This window comes from Pleurodeles waltl, chromosome 10 (genome assembly GCF_031143425.1).
Source record: "Pleurodeles waltl isolate 20211129_DDA chromosome 10, aPleWal1.hap1.20221129, whole genome shotgun sequence".
Taxonomy (NCBI): domain Eukaryota; kingdom Metazoa; phylum Chordata; class Amphibia; order Caudata; family Salamandridae; genus Pleurodeles; species Pleurodeles waltl.
Window position 1 is genome coordinate 1,070,792,459 of NC_090449.1, and position 17,520 is coordinate 1,070,809,978.

At 47.0% G+C, this 17,520-nt stretch overlaps 1 protein-coding gene across 1 annotated transcript in view; it reads left to right on the forward strand.

Annotated features, from left to right (window-relative positions):
* LOC138262485 (uncharacterized) overlaps positions 1 to 17,520 on the forward strand; it is a 39,709-nt gene that overhangs the window by 7,842 nt on the left and 14,347 nt on the right. The window contains exons 4-5 of the mRNA XM_069212378.1: positions 2,427 to 2,566; positions 4,012 to 4,120. Coding sequence (XP_069068479.1) covers positions 2,427 to 2,566; positions 4,012 to 4,120 — 249 coding nt within the window. The remainder of the gene's footprint in view (positions 1 to 2,426; positions 2,567 to 4,011; positions 4,121 to 17,520) is intronic.

Here is a 17,520-nt window from a genome sequence, read left to right on the forward strand (position 1 = left end):
GGACCATGTGGCCTCCCCTCCCGAGTCTCATTTAGCCCATTAGGACCTGAGAACCCCAGGGCCTTATGTTTTTTAAAGGGGAGAGGGATCAAGTGACCCCCCGAGTATTCTTAGGCCCGGGGACCCCATTCCCCTGGGCTGTTTTTTTTTTCCTTAATTGGATTGGAGGGGGTCCTTTAACAGGCCCTGGAGATCCACCCAGGGCACCCAGCATCCACTCCCGGTGGTCACAGGGGACCCCTCCCCACCCAGGTCACCCACGACACCCAACATACAGCAGGAGCTGGCATTGCCCTCGCCCACAGGGAGCACGTATTGATGCTGATCCCTCCTGGAGGGAGCAATACTTTGATCTGTTTTCCTGGCCCTATCATTGCGCTGGTGCGGGCATGGAGTCCTCTGTGTCCCAGGGGTCGGTTCCTCAGGACCTAGCTAGTGAGCCAGCCCTGGGGGATGGGGTTACCGGGGTTATAGAAGGCTTGGGAAGGGGCCAGGTGACTGCTCTGTTTAAAAAGTAATCGCCCTGAGGGGTGGAGTCTCCAAGACCATTAGGGTTTTGGGGAGGGTGGCCCTCCCTCCAGTTTTTGAAAATTTGCAGCCCCAGGTATGGGCACCCCAGGGTCTGTGATGGCTCAGGGAGGGGAGCCCCATGGCCCACTCCCCTTTATTTATGAAGTTGGCCCTGGGGTATGAAGTCCTCAGGCCTCTTTTGGCTCGGGCGGGGAGCTGCACAACCCCTCCAGTTTTATGCAAATTGTAGCCCCGGCGGTGGACTCCCATGGACCTTTAATGGATCAGGGAGGGGGAGTGTGTGGTCTCCCTCCCCTTATTGAATACGATTCCAGGGGTGGTCTCTCTGGGGCCTATAAATTAACAATGCAGCACTGGTTGCCATTTTTTTCCAGACCCGCTGGATTGCAGCAAAATTTGCCAATTTGTTTTTTTTGGACACGGGGTGGTCCCTCTCGGTCCCACACAGGGCTTAGGAGGGAAGGGTATACTACCCTGCCCTCTTATATTTTTATTTCATTTAACTCTTCAGGACAGGGGACTAAGGGGGTCATTACGACCTTGGCGGGGGCTACCGCCGCCCGCCAGGCGGTAACCGCTGTGCGGCCGCCAATGCGGCCGCACTCACGCGGCCCCCATTATGACATTCCCGCTGGGCCGGCGGGCACAAACCAAGTTTGCGCCCGCCGGCCCAGCGGGGATGAGGCCGCAACATAGGAGCCGGCTCCTAATGGAGCCGGCGGTGTTGCGGCCGTGCGACGGGTGCAGTTGCACCCATCGCGCTTTTCACTGTCTGCTATGCAGACAGTGAAAAGCTGGCCGGGGCCCAGTTAGGGGGCCCCTGCACTGCCCATGCCAATGGCATGGGCAGTGCAGGGGCCCCCAGGGGCCCCAGGACACCCCTTACCGCCAGCCTCTTCCTGGCGGTGCAAACCGTCAGAAACAGGCTGGCGGTAGGGGTGTCATAATCCCCAGGGCAGTGCTGCTTGCAGCGCTGCCCTGGCGGATTATCATCGCCGGGGCTAAAACGGCGGGAAACCGCCGGCCCCGGCGGTGCGACCGCGGCGCTACCGCCGCAGTTGTAATAAGGGCCTCCGTACCGCCAGCCTGTTGGCGGTACGGACGCCACAATACCGCTGGCGGTCTCTGACCGCCAGGGTCGTAATGACCGCCGAAGTCCCTCAGTCCTGTAATGGCTGCCAGCAACATTTTTCTCATGTTGCTGGTAGCCAATCAGAGCACTTGCTCCCACAGGAGCCTGACTCTTGTGGGACTGAACTGACCAAAGGGAAAAGGGAAAACTCATTGGGCCAATCAGATCGCTCCATTTTATACTGGCGCTCCCGCGTGAGTCTCTCGAGCCTCTTGCAGACCCAACCGTCCAGATAGCTATATTTTTTTTAATCTTAATTTAGCAAAAACTATTGAACGGATTTACACCAAATCACAAAAAGTACAATCTGATTGCCAAGATCTAGTCTCCTGCTAAATCTGCCCCTTTTTTAATATTCAAGCCCAGCTTGATGGATCACCCAACACTTTCCACGCAGAAACTAGTAAAAAATGAGCACCTTTTTGGAAAGTTTTATGAAGACTCGTCAAACGGAGCCAACAGCTGACGTAACTACCCAGTGGCGACCGCCACTGGGTCATATATTTATTTATTTATTTGAACTAAGTTTTATTATTTTTTAAATGTAAACAAAAGTACATCACAATACATCAGAATCAGGTTGGCGCAACAACTCCAGAAGCCAGACAAGCAACATGTTGGTTCATTTTATATATTTATTTATTCATTAAGTATTTTGCATGTGATCTGTAGCTGAAACAGTGTTTAGTCGGAGACGGGGGCTGGATGTGTACCCAGGCAAGGAATCACTGACTCCCTCATTCCGACCCCTTTTCTTCTGCAGGAAGTCACAAACAAGGTGTCCTGGAGCACCGGACAGCGATGACCCCTGGAAACGTGCTGTCATCCAATCAGGAGATCCCGAGGCACCTGGTGGATGCAGAGAGGGCAGTCGCGTGTCCTCTCCAGGCTGGGCAGATGTCAGTGAGTACACAGCTCTGTGTTTTCCTGGACTCTGCTCTCACAGTGGTGTTTACTTCCAGGGGTTACCGCAAAGTTACAAAGTAACTTGAAAAGCGATGGTACTCGGGCCCGGTGCATTTGGGTGTCAGGCAGACCTCTGATTTCTCCCCAACCTATAAATGAGGCAGCGGGGCCAAATGGGAGGGGACAAGACATCAATCATTTTATAATACTGCCCTTCCCATGATGTGCCTTTAGTCTTCAGTGCTGCATACTCACAGCTCTCCCTGGGGTGCAGTTGCACTGTCTACTCACAGCTCCCCCCGAGAGGGTGCACCAGTACTGTCTACTCACAGCCCCCCTAAAGGGTGCACCAGTACTGGTCACTTCCTGTACTCACAGCTCCTGCTGAGGGTGCACCAACCTGTGTACTCACAGCTCCCCTAGAGGGTGCACCAGTACTGGTCACTCCCTGTACTCACAGCTCCCGCTGAGGGTGCACCAACCTGTGTACTCACAACCCCCCTAGCGGGTGCACCAGTCCTCTGTACTCACAGCCCCCCTAGAGGGTGCACCAGTACTGGTCACTCCCTGTACTCATGGCTCCCGCTGAGGGTGCACCAACCTGTGTACTCACAGCCCCCCTAGCGGGTGCACCAGTACTGTGTACTAACAGCTTCCCTTTGGGTGCACCAGTACTGTTTACTTTAAGTGCCCCCTGGGGATCCACCAACCTGTGTACTCACAGCTCCCCTTGAGAATACACCAGCTCTATGTAGTTTGTACTCACAGCTCCCCCTGGGGATGCACAAGCACTCTGTACTCAAAGTTCAGCTTGGGGTGCACAGCACTATAAACTCACAGCTCACCTTAAGGGTGCTTCAGAACGGTGTACTTACAGCTCTCTGTGGGGTACACTAGCATGGTGTGTTCAACTGCTTCCCCTTTGGGGCTCACAACTCCCCCTAGGGTGCACCAGCATTGTGTAATGTGTACTCACAGTTCCCCTTGGGGGTGCAACAGCCCTGGTTACTTCCACTTTTCCATGGGTATGCACCGTGTACTTACAGCTCCCTCTGGGGTGCACTAGCACCATGTACTCCGCTTCCCCTTGAGCTGCACCTCAGGTGGCCGCCTCTCCTTTTTCTGTCCCATATCAATTGCTTAATTTGTGCTGGTGTTTTCCAGGATTCTGCACTGGCACTTGTTCGTAAACACAGACACACATTTATGAGAAGCCACCACATGGTGGCAGTGTCTGCATATTTTTAAGCAACGTTCATCGGTGGAGCATGAAACTATTAATTACAGCTTAAATAAACAGATAAAACTTAAACCTGCAGTTAAAAAGTGATGCGGTCTGTGGCAGTGGCAGCTGCAGTGGACCAGTGAGTAATATATTGGGCCCTGGCACTTAATATTTTAGCAAATGAAGAACTGCCCATATCCTGCATTTCTCTCTTCAGATCCACGATGGGCGGACAGTCCACGCCAGTGAACCAAACATGTCCCACAGACGCAGATGTGGCTTCGTTATTCGCTACGTCCCAACCACGGCCTACCCTGTAGACGTGAGTACTGTTCTCTCATCCAGACTGGGTGTGAGTGTGGTTGTGTGGCAGTGAGTTTATTAGACGACAAGAGTGACTGCGTGGGACTGTATGCATGTGTGTACAAGCATGCGTATTTGTGTGCATGCATTTCTATTTGCAACTGTGTGTACGTCCACCTCCAAAGCACCATTCAATGAGAAACGAGCAAACGTCCTTCCACTGGTCACTCCGATGGCTCTGACCTCTGAAGGTAGCTGATGGAGGTGGTCTACACCTCCCAGGTCTGGACCTCAGGTGCCCTTTCATGCTGCGTGGGCAGAAGAGGTCTTCCTATGGACTGGGGCCCATATTTATGGGCAATTGGCGTAAGGCATCACCGGAAGTCTTCTTGCTGCACTGCCCTTTGCTGAAGTGATAGGGCAGGAATGCACCAGTTATGAAATGCATTGCATTCCTGCCTTTCCCCCTGCGATGGTGCTCAATTGGCTGCCTAGCACCAATGGAGGCACCCTTGCACCACGGTGCAAGGGTGGTGGTGCAATGCAAGGGTGTCTGCATTGCATGCAGGATTGTATTGTGCAGGAAGGGGCACTTTTCTGCACAAAAACAATCCAGAGAGGCGTTCTCCGCTTTCTACGTGTGCTGCAGGATGCAAGCCTCTTATAAATATGCCCCTGGATCCTTAGCTGGCTGAACCCAGCACCTCAGTGTGGGGACCGAGGCTACTCCATTTGGGGGGATACACTGTAAGCAGCCTCACTAGTTCTAGAAGGACTCTAAGACCTCAGAGTGCGATGGAGAGCATCCGGGGTCAGGTACAGGTTCTACTGCAGGTGACGTCCTGCCTCACATCTACCAGTAACACAGGTGTGCACATCCCTCATCTCTGCAGCCTGCAGGGCAACCCTAACCTCTGGGATGAAAGGACTGAGGTTAGCGGCTGCTGCTGGCCTGGTGACTGGGTTTTCATTCAGGACAAGTCCCGTTCCACTGTGGTGCTGCTGAGCCAGGCCCTCTTGGGAGACTTGCTTCTAACATAACAGCAATTTATAGTAAACTCAGTTTTGTGTACCATTTAGTTTTGAAGGTCGGTTCTATTAGGGCATTAGTTTAGCTTTGGCAGTCATTTTGTTTTGGAGGGAAGTTATTTTGGGTAATTTGATGATGGAGAGTTTCAGATTTTGTAGAAAGTTTAGTTTCAGGGGACACATCCTCGTGGCTGATTACTTCTGGGAATGAGGCTTGAAACTTAGATTCTTTTTAGGGTTTTGGATGTTGTCTTTTTAAAGTGAATTTTGGGACTAGGTTCTTCTTGAAAGTTAGTTCGTGTTTGAAGGGCAGTTAATTCTGAAGGGGGTAAGACTTAATTTGTTGCTGTATTTTAGTTACGCAGTTTGGTTTTCTTATGACGGTTTAAAATCACATTTTCCATATACTTATTAAACTGGCTATTTCCTAGGCAACAGGGTCACTTCAGGGGCTCTTTTAAACAAACCTTATAATACCAATTAGACATTAATCTCTCAGTACAGTCGTATGAAACGTCCCCTCTTACTGTGACTCTGTCATGCCTTCAAATATACTTTCATTCTGATTTCTTAATTTATATTTGAATATCCTACTTAGGGCCACCAGTGTGCACACATATTCCCAAACACACAGACGGGCAAACCCTTTGCCAACTCTACCTTAAATCTGTTAAATGAATCAAATTTTGAAAGGTCAACATCAAAATGTAAAAACATCAATTTGCAGAAAATGCATGTAAAGATTTGTCAAAAAAAAGATTATAATTTAACATATCTCAATCTTTTTTCATCAATGTCCTAATAAATTGTAGCTTTTTAGGGGGAGAAATTCCCCCAACACCCTAGTACTATTAATAAATGGAAGTCTTGACACTTAATCCTAATTTGGAGAGACCTCCATATACCATATACCTAAAGACCAATGCCTTGAATACAGTGTGTTGTGTTGTGTTACTACTTGAGGCCTTGCGGACTACAAGTCTTTGCTTGACATTGCGCTGTTAGCGAATGATAATACACAAAGAGTGGCAGCGACCCTCGCCTGAATGTGAGAATGAATACACTGTTAACTTGGATATAAATAAGGATATAACGAGTTAAATAAGTCTCTCCATTTAACAAGGGCATACCTAGGATTAGTAGTTTATATAAGTAACACTGTTCACCACTGAAGATATTAGTGTACTGAATTCTCCACAATTCAAAACTGGAAGTTACTTAAAGGCCTGATGATGGATCAACAGAAATGTTCTTTGGGAAAAACTGCAGAGAGGCTTGTAATGGACAGATCCGTCTTTCTCAAAGCGCTACATACATACACTATTTTGGAATTACACAGGTTTAGCACTTTGTGGCTAAAACACCTTCTGTGAGTTGTGGTGCCAAGAAAGTGTATGTTGAATGTATGAATGTTTGAAGTTGTGTGCCTGTTAAGTATGAGTGAATAGTTGTTTATCGTGATTCATGTGATAAACTGTACTTGTATTAAATGTTTGTTATTGATACATTGCCAACGTTTTGGGTGATATATATTAACATTTCAATGGTTAGGTCGGTTTTGGTAATAGCCCTTTTTGGACGATAATTTGTTTTGGGGAGTAGGCACTTTTGGTGGTTAAATGATTGTGGGGAAAGGGCTCTGTTTGATGGTTAGATAGTGTCACAGTGTAGTTTCTTTCGGAAGTTGGTTAATTTTGGAGACTAGTTAGTTTTGGAGCAGAGGCAGCACTAAGGATTAGCTAGTTTTGAAGTTTATCTTGCAGAATAATTGACGCTAGATGACTCAGGGGCACAGGCTGGAAGGGTAATTAGTTTTGGGATGTACATAGTTTTGATGGTTAGGTTTGTGCACCTGGAGAAGAGGCAAATTTGTAGGGGAGAGGCGGGTTTGAAGGTCAGTTGTGGGATTTACATAGTTTGGGTTATTGCGTAAGAGAGACAGGTTTGAAGGTTAGATAGTTTGGGGATCTGGACAGTTTGGGCTGTGTAAGAGAAACAGATTAGATAGTTTGGGGATATGGATAGTTTGGGTTGTGAAAGAGAAGCAGGTTTGAAGGTTAGATAGTTTAGATAGTTTGGGGATATAGGCCGTCATTACAACTTCAGCGGTCTTATAGAAAGACCGCTGAAGCCGCGGGCACCACAATACCGCCAGTGCTAGCCGTATTGGTGGCTCCTATTATGACTTTTCCGCTGGCCCAGAGGAAAAGTCACATCAACATTGCAGCTGACTCATAATAGAGCAAGCAGCAATGTTGATGTGCAGCGGGTGCAGCAGCACCCGCCGCGAATTTCCGGCAGTGAAATGCACGATGGGGCTGTGCCTTGGGGTCTCTGCACTGCCCATGCAAAGTGCAGGGGCCCCCAGGGTCCGCCTTACTGCCAGCCTTTCCATGGCAGTGTTTACCGCCATGGACAGGCTGGCGGTCCAGGCGGAAGCCTGGCGGTAAGTTGCAGGGGCCGGTGATATGGCCGTGACTAGGGTGGTAATGAGGCCCATAGATAGTCTGGGTTTTTGTGTAAGAAGCAGGTTTGAATGTTAGATAATGTGGGGCTATAGATAGTTTGGGTTCTTGTGTAAGAGAAGCAAGTTTGAAGGTTAAATCGTTTGGCGATATAGATAGTTTGGGTTGTTGTGTAAGAGACAGGTTTGAAGGTCAGATAGTTTGGGGATATATACAATTTGGGTTGTTGTGTAAGAGAGGCAGGATTACCCTGACCCTGACCTAGGCGTTAAAACATAGCGCTAAACCAGTTTAGAGTAATTTTTTAAGGCCCTCCCCCTCCTGTGTACAGGAGTATAAATAAGGTGCAAATGCCTTTGAGTCATTTTTTTTCGCGGGAACGCCTTCCTTGCATGTCATTAATGCAAGGTAGGTTTCCATGGTAAAAAAATGACTCTCACTCCATTAATTTGGCGCTAGACGGGTCTAGCGCCAAAGTATAAATATGGAGTTAAGTTTGCGCCGAATTTGCGTAAAAAAAAATGATGCAAATTCAGCGCAACCAGAGTATAAATATGCCCCTTAGTGCCATTCACTTCTGCTGCTGTTTTGAAAGTTTCGGCATGATCCATTAAGCTGGGGCTGGGAAAAAGGGGGTGTCCCAAAACATGTTTTCCCCCATGCAATTTCCCATAGGGATTTTGAACATGACTACAGAACGAACCACTGGACGGAATTACAACACATTTGGCAGCGAGCTAGGTCTTGGCCCAGAAAGATCTATTTTTGTTATCTGGTGCAAATACGTTCAGTAGTTTTGAAGTTTAAAGAAAAAAGATTTATAGATATCTAGAGACGTGGATCCACTGCGGGGATCCAGGAGCCAAAAGCAAGGACCTGATTGGCTGGCCGCAACCTGAGAGAAAAGTTGCGGCAGCCATTTTATACATTGGCTTGGTAAATTAGAAGTGCCATAAGGGTTCAGGATATAGGTATCCTTACCTTATAGGACTAATGAAGGGGTCTTCTGAGGGACACATCATGGGCACGAAATTGCTCAAAAACCTTTGTTGGCGGGGTCAGCGTAGATCCACTGTGGTGCTCAGTGCGACGCCCCATGTAAACTTGAAATGGATCTGTGAATTCAGAGCCCCCTGGAAAAAAAACACATATTCACTCATCAACCCTGAGTGGGGTTGGGTGCATGCAGCGGTTGGCTGCAGGGCCTGAAGGCCATACCTGGCATGGGGTTGGCTGAAAGCAGGCAGTTGGCTGCAGGCCAGGTCCTGCAGTCAACCCCTAGTTTTCTTTAAAAAAAAAAAAAAAAAAAAAAAAAAAAAAAAGATAAAAGTTTACAGGGGCATCATAGTTAGAAAATAGAAATTAAAAAACCTTATAAATTCACTAAAAAAAAGGTTACAGGGATGTTATAGTTAGGTTCACAATGTACACACACAAAACCACAGAAATTCAGCAGTTATAGTTAGAATTATTTCAAGTAACTATAATTCATGCTCTACTAGAACTAGGTAACTAGAACTTGTGCCCCCGCCATGCACTGCTAACTACCCCACATATTATTTCAGTCACAACATCTTCTATGACATCATTGGTAATATTGTGGTAACATTTGCAGTAAAATGATTGATGCGAAAACTGTGCATGATGGGGCCGCGAGTTATAATTACCTTAGGGCACGAGGTACAGTTACTTGAAATAACCCTAAGTTCTGAATTTCTATGGTTCCATTCTTTTCAGTCTCCGTGGTGTCCTTAGATCAAGGTCCAACTTTTTTATCCTTCGTTTGAGTGGGCACACACTGCAATTACCGCAGGGTGAATAACCCATCGGTGGAGGTACATTCCAAAGGGTCGTCTGATCCCCCTGGGTCTCAGTTTTCTGTGGGCGAATATGCACTGAAATATCTTTAATATTCCTGGCCCTCTTGAATGAATGCATTTTGCTTATCTAGATTGAGTCCACTTGACTGCAGAACTTTCCAATGGTTATTGATGATTTTCTCAAATTTGTTCGACAGGGGGCTGAAAGTAGTCACACAAATCAATCTGCTATTCTCCGCTCCACTCCCACAAGAAATAAAAGAATTGGACCTTGGTCTAAGGACACCTTGGAGAATGAAAATTTTGGCCAGCTGCAATTCAAAAGATGTTGTCTACATGATTAGGTGCCCAGGTAACCTAATGTATATAGGCATGACTACTAGGAGTGTGCGCACCCGCATTATCGAACCCCGCAGTACAATCAGGTGTAAACGTGACGTGACAAAGCTGACGAGATGCTACATAGAGAGTGGGCATGTGGAAAATGAGATGAACTGGTGCGTGCTAGCGAAACTAAAAACAGAACTTTGTAATTTATGCACAGAGATGGATCTATAGGCTCCGCACAGAGCACTATGGACTTAATGACGACGGCCCGTGGGGCAGCATGAGTGTATAACCCTCATAGAGCCAGTAATTCTTGCTGGGTTTTCTGATATCAAATCAAATCGGAATTTGTAGAGTGCACTACTCACCAGTAAGGGTCTCAAGGCGCTGATATCCTTTTTATTCATTGGGGTTTCAACCCTAGAAAGGGCTCTGTTTTCCCATCTTACCTATTATTATTGTAGATGCCATCGGATGCCCAGTAATGTCTCTGATGTTATGGCAAAATGCCCAAGTGCCAACATGTGACACATGAGGTTCTGTTTGCGGCTACGCTCATGATAGCAGCGACGGAATAGTAGCCTCATTCTTTTAGGACAAACTTACCTCTATGCATTACCATGAACTATATTTGAAGATTTAAATAAAAAGAAAGAGGTAACATACTGGGCTAAATACGACGAATGTACATGAAAGGACCATAGTGTGGTACGCATCTACCAGTAAAACAAAGTGTATGTGAACCGCTTCTCTGCTGACACCCCAAGAACATAAGGGATTGTACTGACAAATGGTAGGGGGCCTCAGTAGGCTTCTCCCCTTTCCCTTCAATGCTCAGTAATTCCTTTGCGGTATCTGGGAATGGACGACATTTCTCAGAACACCTTGACATGCCTCTACGTGGTCACGTGTTCCTTAACATGACAGGAGCAGGTGGGTAGGCCTTAGAAACGGTCACATTCTGTTGCATTCTGAATATATTAAGGGCCAGATTTGACGATGATGGTGCGTGTTGCTGCACCAAATTTGGCAGTGTTGTGCACAGTCATTTCCACAACGCATGCATGCGCCGTATTTAATAGAATACGGTGAGCCCCTGCACCGCCGCTGAATTTGCTGCAGTGCGCCAACGCTGCAACCCTTGCACCATTGTGCAAGGATGGCTGCGCTGAAGCGGAGATTATTTATGTGCAGGAGAGGACACCTTCCTGCACAAAAACAATCTTAAATGGTGATTTGCTCTTTCTGTGTGTGCTGCAGAATGCAGCACACATAGAAAGAGCATAAAACGAGGAGAAGTGAAAGCATTCCTCCTCGTTTTGCCATGCTAACGCCGTTAGATTTTGGTGCTGCCTCAGATTTATGAAGACTTATAAATCTGGGGCAGCGTCAAAATGTAATAGGTTTCGCTATGGCATGCCCACAGCAACACCCACAACACGACCCTTCCATGTAAAGTGATGCAGTGTGAAAGGGCCGTACTTACAAGGTGGCGTTAAGCCACAAAAAGTGCCTTAACGCCACCTCGTGAATACGATGCAGTGCATAGCGCCACCAGAGCGTCACCAAAAGTGGCGCTAGGGGCTCTTAAATATTCCCCCAAGTCTTGTATTGAGAACTTTTAAAGACCTCTTCCTTTCCCTTCCACGCTGCGCGATCTTTGTGCAATTTGGGAACAGATTAGAGTTCTCAGAAATCCCTGGCATGCGAGTACGTGGTCACGTGATTCCAGACATGACACAGAAGCGCCCCAAGTCAGGAGAAAGCAGGCAGCCTTCAGAAACAGCCACACTCTGCCCGCTCCTTGTACCAGCGGGCATGCACAGGTGGACAGGCACAATGCACCTTTTGATGTAGTAAGTGGGTGTGGCAACCCCCCTGGGAGTGACCCTATGAATGAGAGCCGGAAATAGTAGACCCACGTCTGGGGCACAACGGCATGTAGAGGCGATGGGCAACAATGATGATTAACAGCTGATGATGGTATGGCAAAAGTACGTTGTCTGTGCGTGATGCATTGGTACTGCAACCGGGAGCATGGACTATGAATACCTTTGAGGGAAAATGCTCTCCATATGGTTATCTTTTGGCCTGAGTTTATCCGCACGAGAGGATGGTCTCTGCAGCATCCCATGGGCACCATTTACAGTGACACGGCACATGAAGACCCCACACTTGACGGTGTGCCTCTCTATCCCCAATCTAGGGTCAGAAGAAGGTGCGATGCTCATGATTAAGGATATAGTGACAACTGGATGATACACGGAGCGGTGCTGTAAGGGGGCAAATACCACGTGTTGGCTGTACTAGGATAACAAGTTGGCCTAATGTGAATATATATGAGATACCATAGGTGGTCCACTTTCAATATGTGCGACTCCGGGTGATGCCTGGAGGAACCCATCCGCTGAGGTCAAGGGACCATTGTTGTACAGTCCTGTGGACAGGCCTGTGCATTACGCAAACTACACAGACCCTTACGAGTGCACTTCTGGCAATTCGGGAATCCTTGCATCAGGTTTACGGTTACCATGTATACCTTTTATTTTAGTTTGTATTTTGGCTAATCAGAGTGTGACTATAAAGGACATCGCCCCCCTCCTTCTCCAGGAAGCCGGTATCCCCCAAAGTCTACGGTAAGAGATATTCTCTACAAGACATTAATTAGAAAGTCAATAGAATATTTGACCTTTGAATATTACTGTCATTACCATAATATAGCACATAGTGCATGCGCTCCGTCCTTGCATGTGTTTTGCCACATATCACGTGTGTTTGCAATGCTGTGAGTCCAGGTGTATTTACTTAGGGAAGGTTATAACAAATAATATTTTGTGTTTTAATAGGTTAATGATCGATTGGTTCATCTCAGGTAGGACTCACCTGGATACATTAACTTTCTCTTCTTTTAATAGCACAACATTTGGCATAGTGGCCAATCGTAGTTATTTAGGGATCCTCGGCCCTGATGAATGCCCCAGACCCGTTAGGGCTATGTACTGAGGGTAGAAACATGTTGGCCTAATTATTCAGATGGTGTGAGTCATACTTCTCAACAACCATCCCACTTTTTTTTTTAGTCTTACCTGCGGTCCCCACATAATCAAGGTGGTTCACCAGGGAAATGTAAGGAATTTTCAACTCAATGATCTGGATCCCATTTCTATCCAGTAGTTTTTTTAATCTAAGAAATCCCCCCGGCTCCGAGTCCAATAGGAGGCTGAGTCTGCCATGGTGGTATTGTCCTACCAGTGTGGGGAGAGGTTGCCGATGATGAAGCATGACACGATTATGGATGTGAGGCCTCCTCTTCCATAAGAATGATCTTCCCTTTAGTTTGCACTTGGACAGGAAACCCAGAACTATCCTTACTGGATTTCCGCTTGCCTTGAGGTAGTAATACAGTAACTTGTACTCTACCTGAAGCTGCCACACTGTTTATTGATAATTTGTGTTTCACTAGTCGCCACTCAGGGATTGGATGGTTCCCAAGGTACTTTTCACATGAAATTGGTTGAAACTTTGAGGGAGGCTAGTCACGTTTATATTCCCCAATAATCTATTTGATGCACTTGTTGTCCCAGAGCTATTTTCAAAAGCTGTTTGCTCCAAACCACGGTTCGGCCTCAGTACGTTGCCCATGCTTACTTCATTCACTTGCAGCATTGCCAGACTGTTTGCAAAACTCATTAGTGCTGGATTTATTTATCATTATGTGGAAATTTGCTCTTTAAGTAGTAACTTGTTGTGGCGGGAATGCTTCCTGCATGATAAATGAGTGTTTTCCCATCACCTAAGTGCACAACTGCAAGTATCTGGTCTCCTGACTTTTTCTTATTGCCCTAGTGTCATATTAATCTAGCACAGGGGCATATTGTTATCCCTGAGTAGGAGAGGTCCTGGACTTGTCCTGTAACATGGAAGGGTGCACCAACCGTGCGCTCATTTAAGACTGCCGACAGTGAGGCACTCAAGGAATCACACTTAACAGTCCGGGAAAGAGTGCTACAGCTCCGGATTGCAGAGCTTCAGCCAACCTCAAAGCAGCAGCGAAGCAGGTGTCCCTGCCAATGACAGTACCAACACAACTAAAGTGGTGGTACCCAGCACTGGAAACCACTGGGTCAAATTAAGGCCTGCAGACCATGGAAGCGAAGGGAATGGAGTCTGGGGAGAGTGAGGAACCGAGAGTTGGAAGGGTGAGGGCAGCACCTGGCACTATAGTGCCCAGCTACACTGGGGTGTTGATTACTGTTGTGTGTAGTATTGAGAGCAACTGTGTGATTACAGTATTTTCATTTTTGCAAAGGTAAACACTGAGATGGACACTCACTTTATTAGGTCTATCGTCTGTTGAGCTCTGAGCTCCAGCGTACACACAAACTACCCCCAGAGAAGCCTCTGCTCTCGCCCTCACTAGCCTGAGAATCAAGTGCAGAAAGGGTTGTACTTGGTCCAGTTTGCAAACCCATAGTAGGGTGAACTCTGGGACATCTTAGGTAAAGAACCTCAACCACCACATTTGGGCATTTGAACCGAGCAGTCCGTGCGTGCCCGTGACCCCAGAACGGGGTGTGACATAACCTATGGCTCGAAGCGCTATAGTACTTGCATTTAATTTCAATCCGCACTTTCTTGCCTTCACTAGGGTAAGGCGGATAACTAAAAGCCCTCAGGGAATTAATAGTGTGTGTAAAGCCAAAGGGAGCACAAGCGGTACAAGAGTATGTAGGTGTCAATTGAGACTCAACAGATTTGCATGGACGAGAGCCTGGTGTTTGTCTAATGCACACTTTCAAGTTCCTTAAGAAATCTGATTGTAAAATATTTGGCAAACTAACAGGTTCTTCCGGGCATAGATCTAAATCTTCCATCCCAAGTTATATTGACTTGCGGGTCCTAGTAACTAAAGTTATTGCCCCATGCAGCAAGACAGGCTGACCAATCAGACTGCTCCAAGGGATTCAGGAATGTGAACCCATAAGTACGTGTCTGTCGCTCTATGTACCTAAGCTCTGATTCGTATCACTGAATGTTGCGGAATGAAGGAAGTCAGGGCTCCATCTCACTCGTGTTGTGAAAGCTTTCAAAGTATTTTAGCCATACTGGTTTTTAAAGTTTTCCATGAGTGTTTATTAACAAGGTAAATATTTGAACACCCGCCCTCTGAAACTGTCTATTTTCCCACAGATTTCTTATTGTCCCCTTGCCTCACCATTTCTGAGGGTAAGCTAAATCTTTCAAAATGCTTGTCATGGCTATTATAATTTCATTTCGTAGAACTTTCGGTGAAGGCAAGCATATGATCAACTAAGGAATGGTGAGATTAACTCAACACCTTTATCAAGAGAGGTCACAGGGTAGAGCAATCGGCAATGCATCAAGTCAGCTCATCTTTCACCGTCTGAAGGCACTTCTTCTTCTTCTGCCTTCCCCAGAAGTTAGGAATGTCCTGCCAGGGGTTCCCAACATTTGGACTTCTGTGGACCTGCACTTTATCATTACTGGAACTCAGGAACCCCACTGAATCCTTATAGGAAACCGCATATCCCCCACTGAGTCATTACTAGAAGCCGGGGACCTAGGCCTAAGCACTGTTGATGATTTAAATCGCAAAACAATACACAAAGAACACAGCATTCCATCAAATACATACAGAAATAATAACACATTTTATGTCATTTGCAAGCGAAATAAAAAATAAACATTTCAATTTTAATGGGAAGGTTGGAGCTTTTATAAATCGAAATTGAAGCCGCACATCATCCATTCCTTATTATGTTTGACGCACCCGCACTGCTCCCACAAATCCATCTGAGGACACTAATTTAATTTTTAGCCTCCAATTTCAAATTCCTAGACATTTACAGTACATTTTAAAATTTTCAATTGTACATTTAGCCACTTTAATTATATACACTTTATTAATCTGTTAATATCATTTAATTTTCTGAGCAGTCACAGACTCCCGGAGGAGGCTTTGCAGACACCCCGGGATTCCTGGACCACATGTTGGGAACCACTATCCTATGTCGTACACATACTATAATGCAGGTAGCATTGGGTCTGGCTGTAAATGGCAGAGCCCACAACATGGACACCATCAAGTGTGAGATATCAGCATCTGCATAATATCAGCCTTCCTGAAGAAGCAATCATGGACAGACAAAAGGGCAGATCTGGCCTAGAAGCTTCTTCTTGTACAACAGAAACAGCAGTTCCATCCCTACCATACACCAAATGGCAGTACTCGTATGAGAAAAGGCCTCTTTTTTACATGGTTAGACCCCACTTTCTGCCTGATGTATGATGTAGCCTAGAAATTTTAGTGCCCAGGGCCCCTGCTAACCAGGTCCCCTGGGCCACAGCTCTTTCCCTAAAACTGTTGTGGTGCATTAGCATAATTGGATACATTTTTAGCTACCACCATAAGTAAACTATAAAAGGTACTTAGGTACCTAGGGAATGGGTTACTAAAGGTAGGTCCCTGAAGGCAGCAGCACTGACTGTGCCACCCTCTAGGGCCGTGCATCCAGAGGCACCCAGCACTGCCATTACAGGCTGGGTATCCTGGTGCAAGCCTAAAACACAAACTCAACCTGGCACGCTGTTGGTGTGCCCTGTCCACCATACAATGAATACTCTATGGGTAAGACACCCCTCTGGCAGGCCTTCCAGTCTTAAGGCAGGGTGCACCATATGATATGTGAGGGCATAGCTGCATGAGCAATATGCCCCCACTGTGTGCTTGCCAAACCTGGGACACAATGAGTGAACAGAGCATCTATTTTAATACATGTGCTGGACACTGGTCAATATGAGTTTTCCAGCTACAGGATGGCCACTCTGAACCCTGGGTTGTTTGGTATCAAACAAAACAGAATGATAAATCCAAACTGGTACCAGTATTGGATTTATCCCTAAATGTAACCCGGGGTCACCTGAGAAGTGTCCCCTGCAAAAGCTAACTACTGAGGCATGGTTGCTGACTGGTCCTATCCAGCCTGCCACCGCCAGACACCCAATCTACAAATCTTAGGGGAGAGCTACGTCTCGCTGTTTGGTAGAACAAAGCTCTTCCTGGGTGGAGGTGCTAACACTCCCTCCCTCAGGAATGTGCACTGCCCGGGCGGCGAGCTTCAAAGGGCTTTCCGCCTTTGAAACTCGACCCCCAGGCCTTCTGCCTGCAGCAGATGGTCACCCTCTTTGAAAACCTACCCTTTTGGTGGGAGCAAAGGCGGGATATTGCACAAAAGGTAGGAGGAGTGGCCCCACCTGGCATGCACCACCTCTAAGGTGTTGCCTGTGAGGTGGGCACTCCGTTTCATTTTCCTCCATGTTGGATGGAAGGAAAATAGCCAATCAGGGATAGGGAAGTGACACTTCCCACAGGAAGTGGTCACTTTAGTGGGTGTAGCCACCCTAAGGTAGATGGCCCATTGGTCACTACCAGGTTCCCCCTAAAATGCCCACTAAATACAGTATTTAGTGGGCATCCCTAGACCGGACATCAGATTTGACGGACAAAAGAAGACCAGCACCAAGAAGATCCAAGGCACAAGAAATGTGAACCTGTTGCTGCACCTAGGGCCAGACAATTGCGGTTGAGGAGCTGCTGGACAACTGGAAAAACTCTAAAGGACCCCGGAGGACCTCCAGGCTTCGAAAATCGCAGAAGAACTCCCTTCATGGTGGAGGTACCACTCTACAACAGCAGGTAACCAGCAAGCCAGTGAGGGTTACTTCACTGACTAGCCACTAACTCCTGAACCGGAAGCCGCA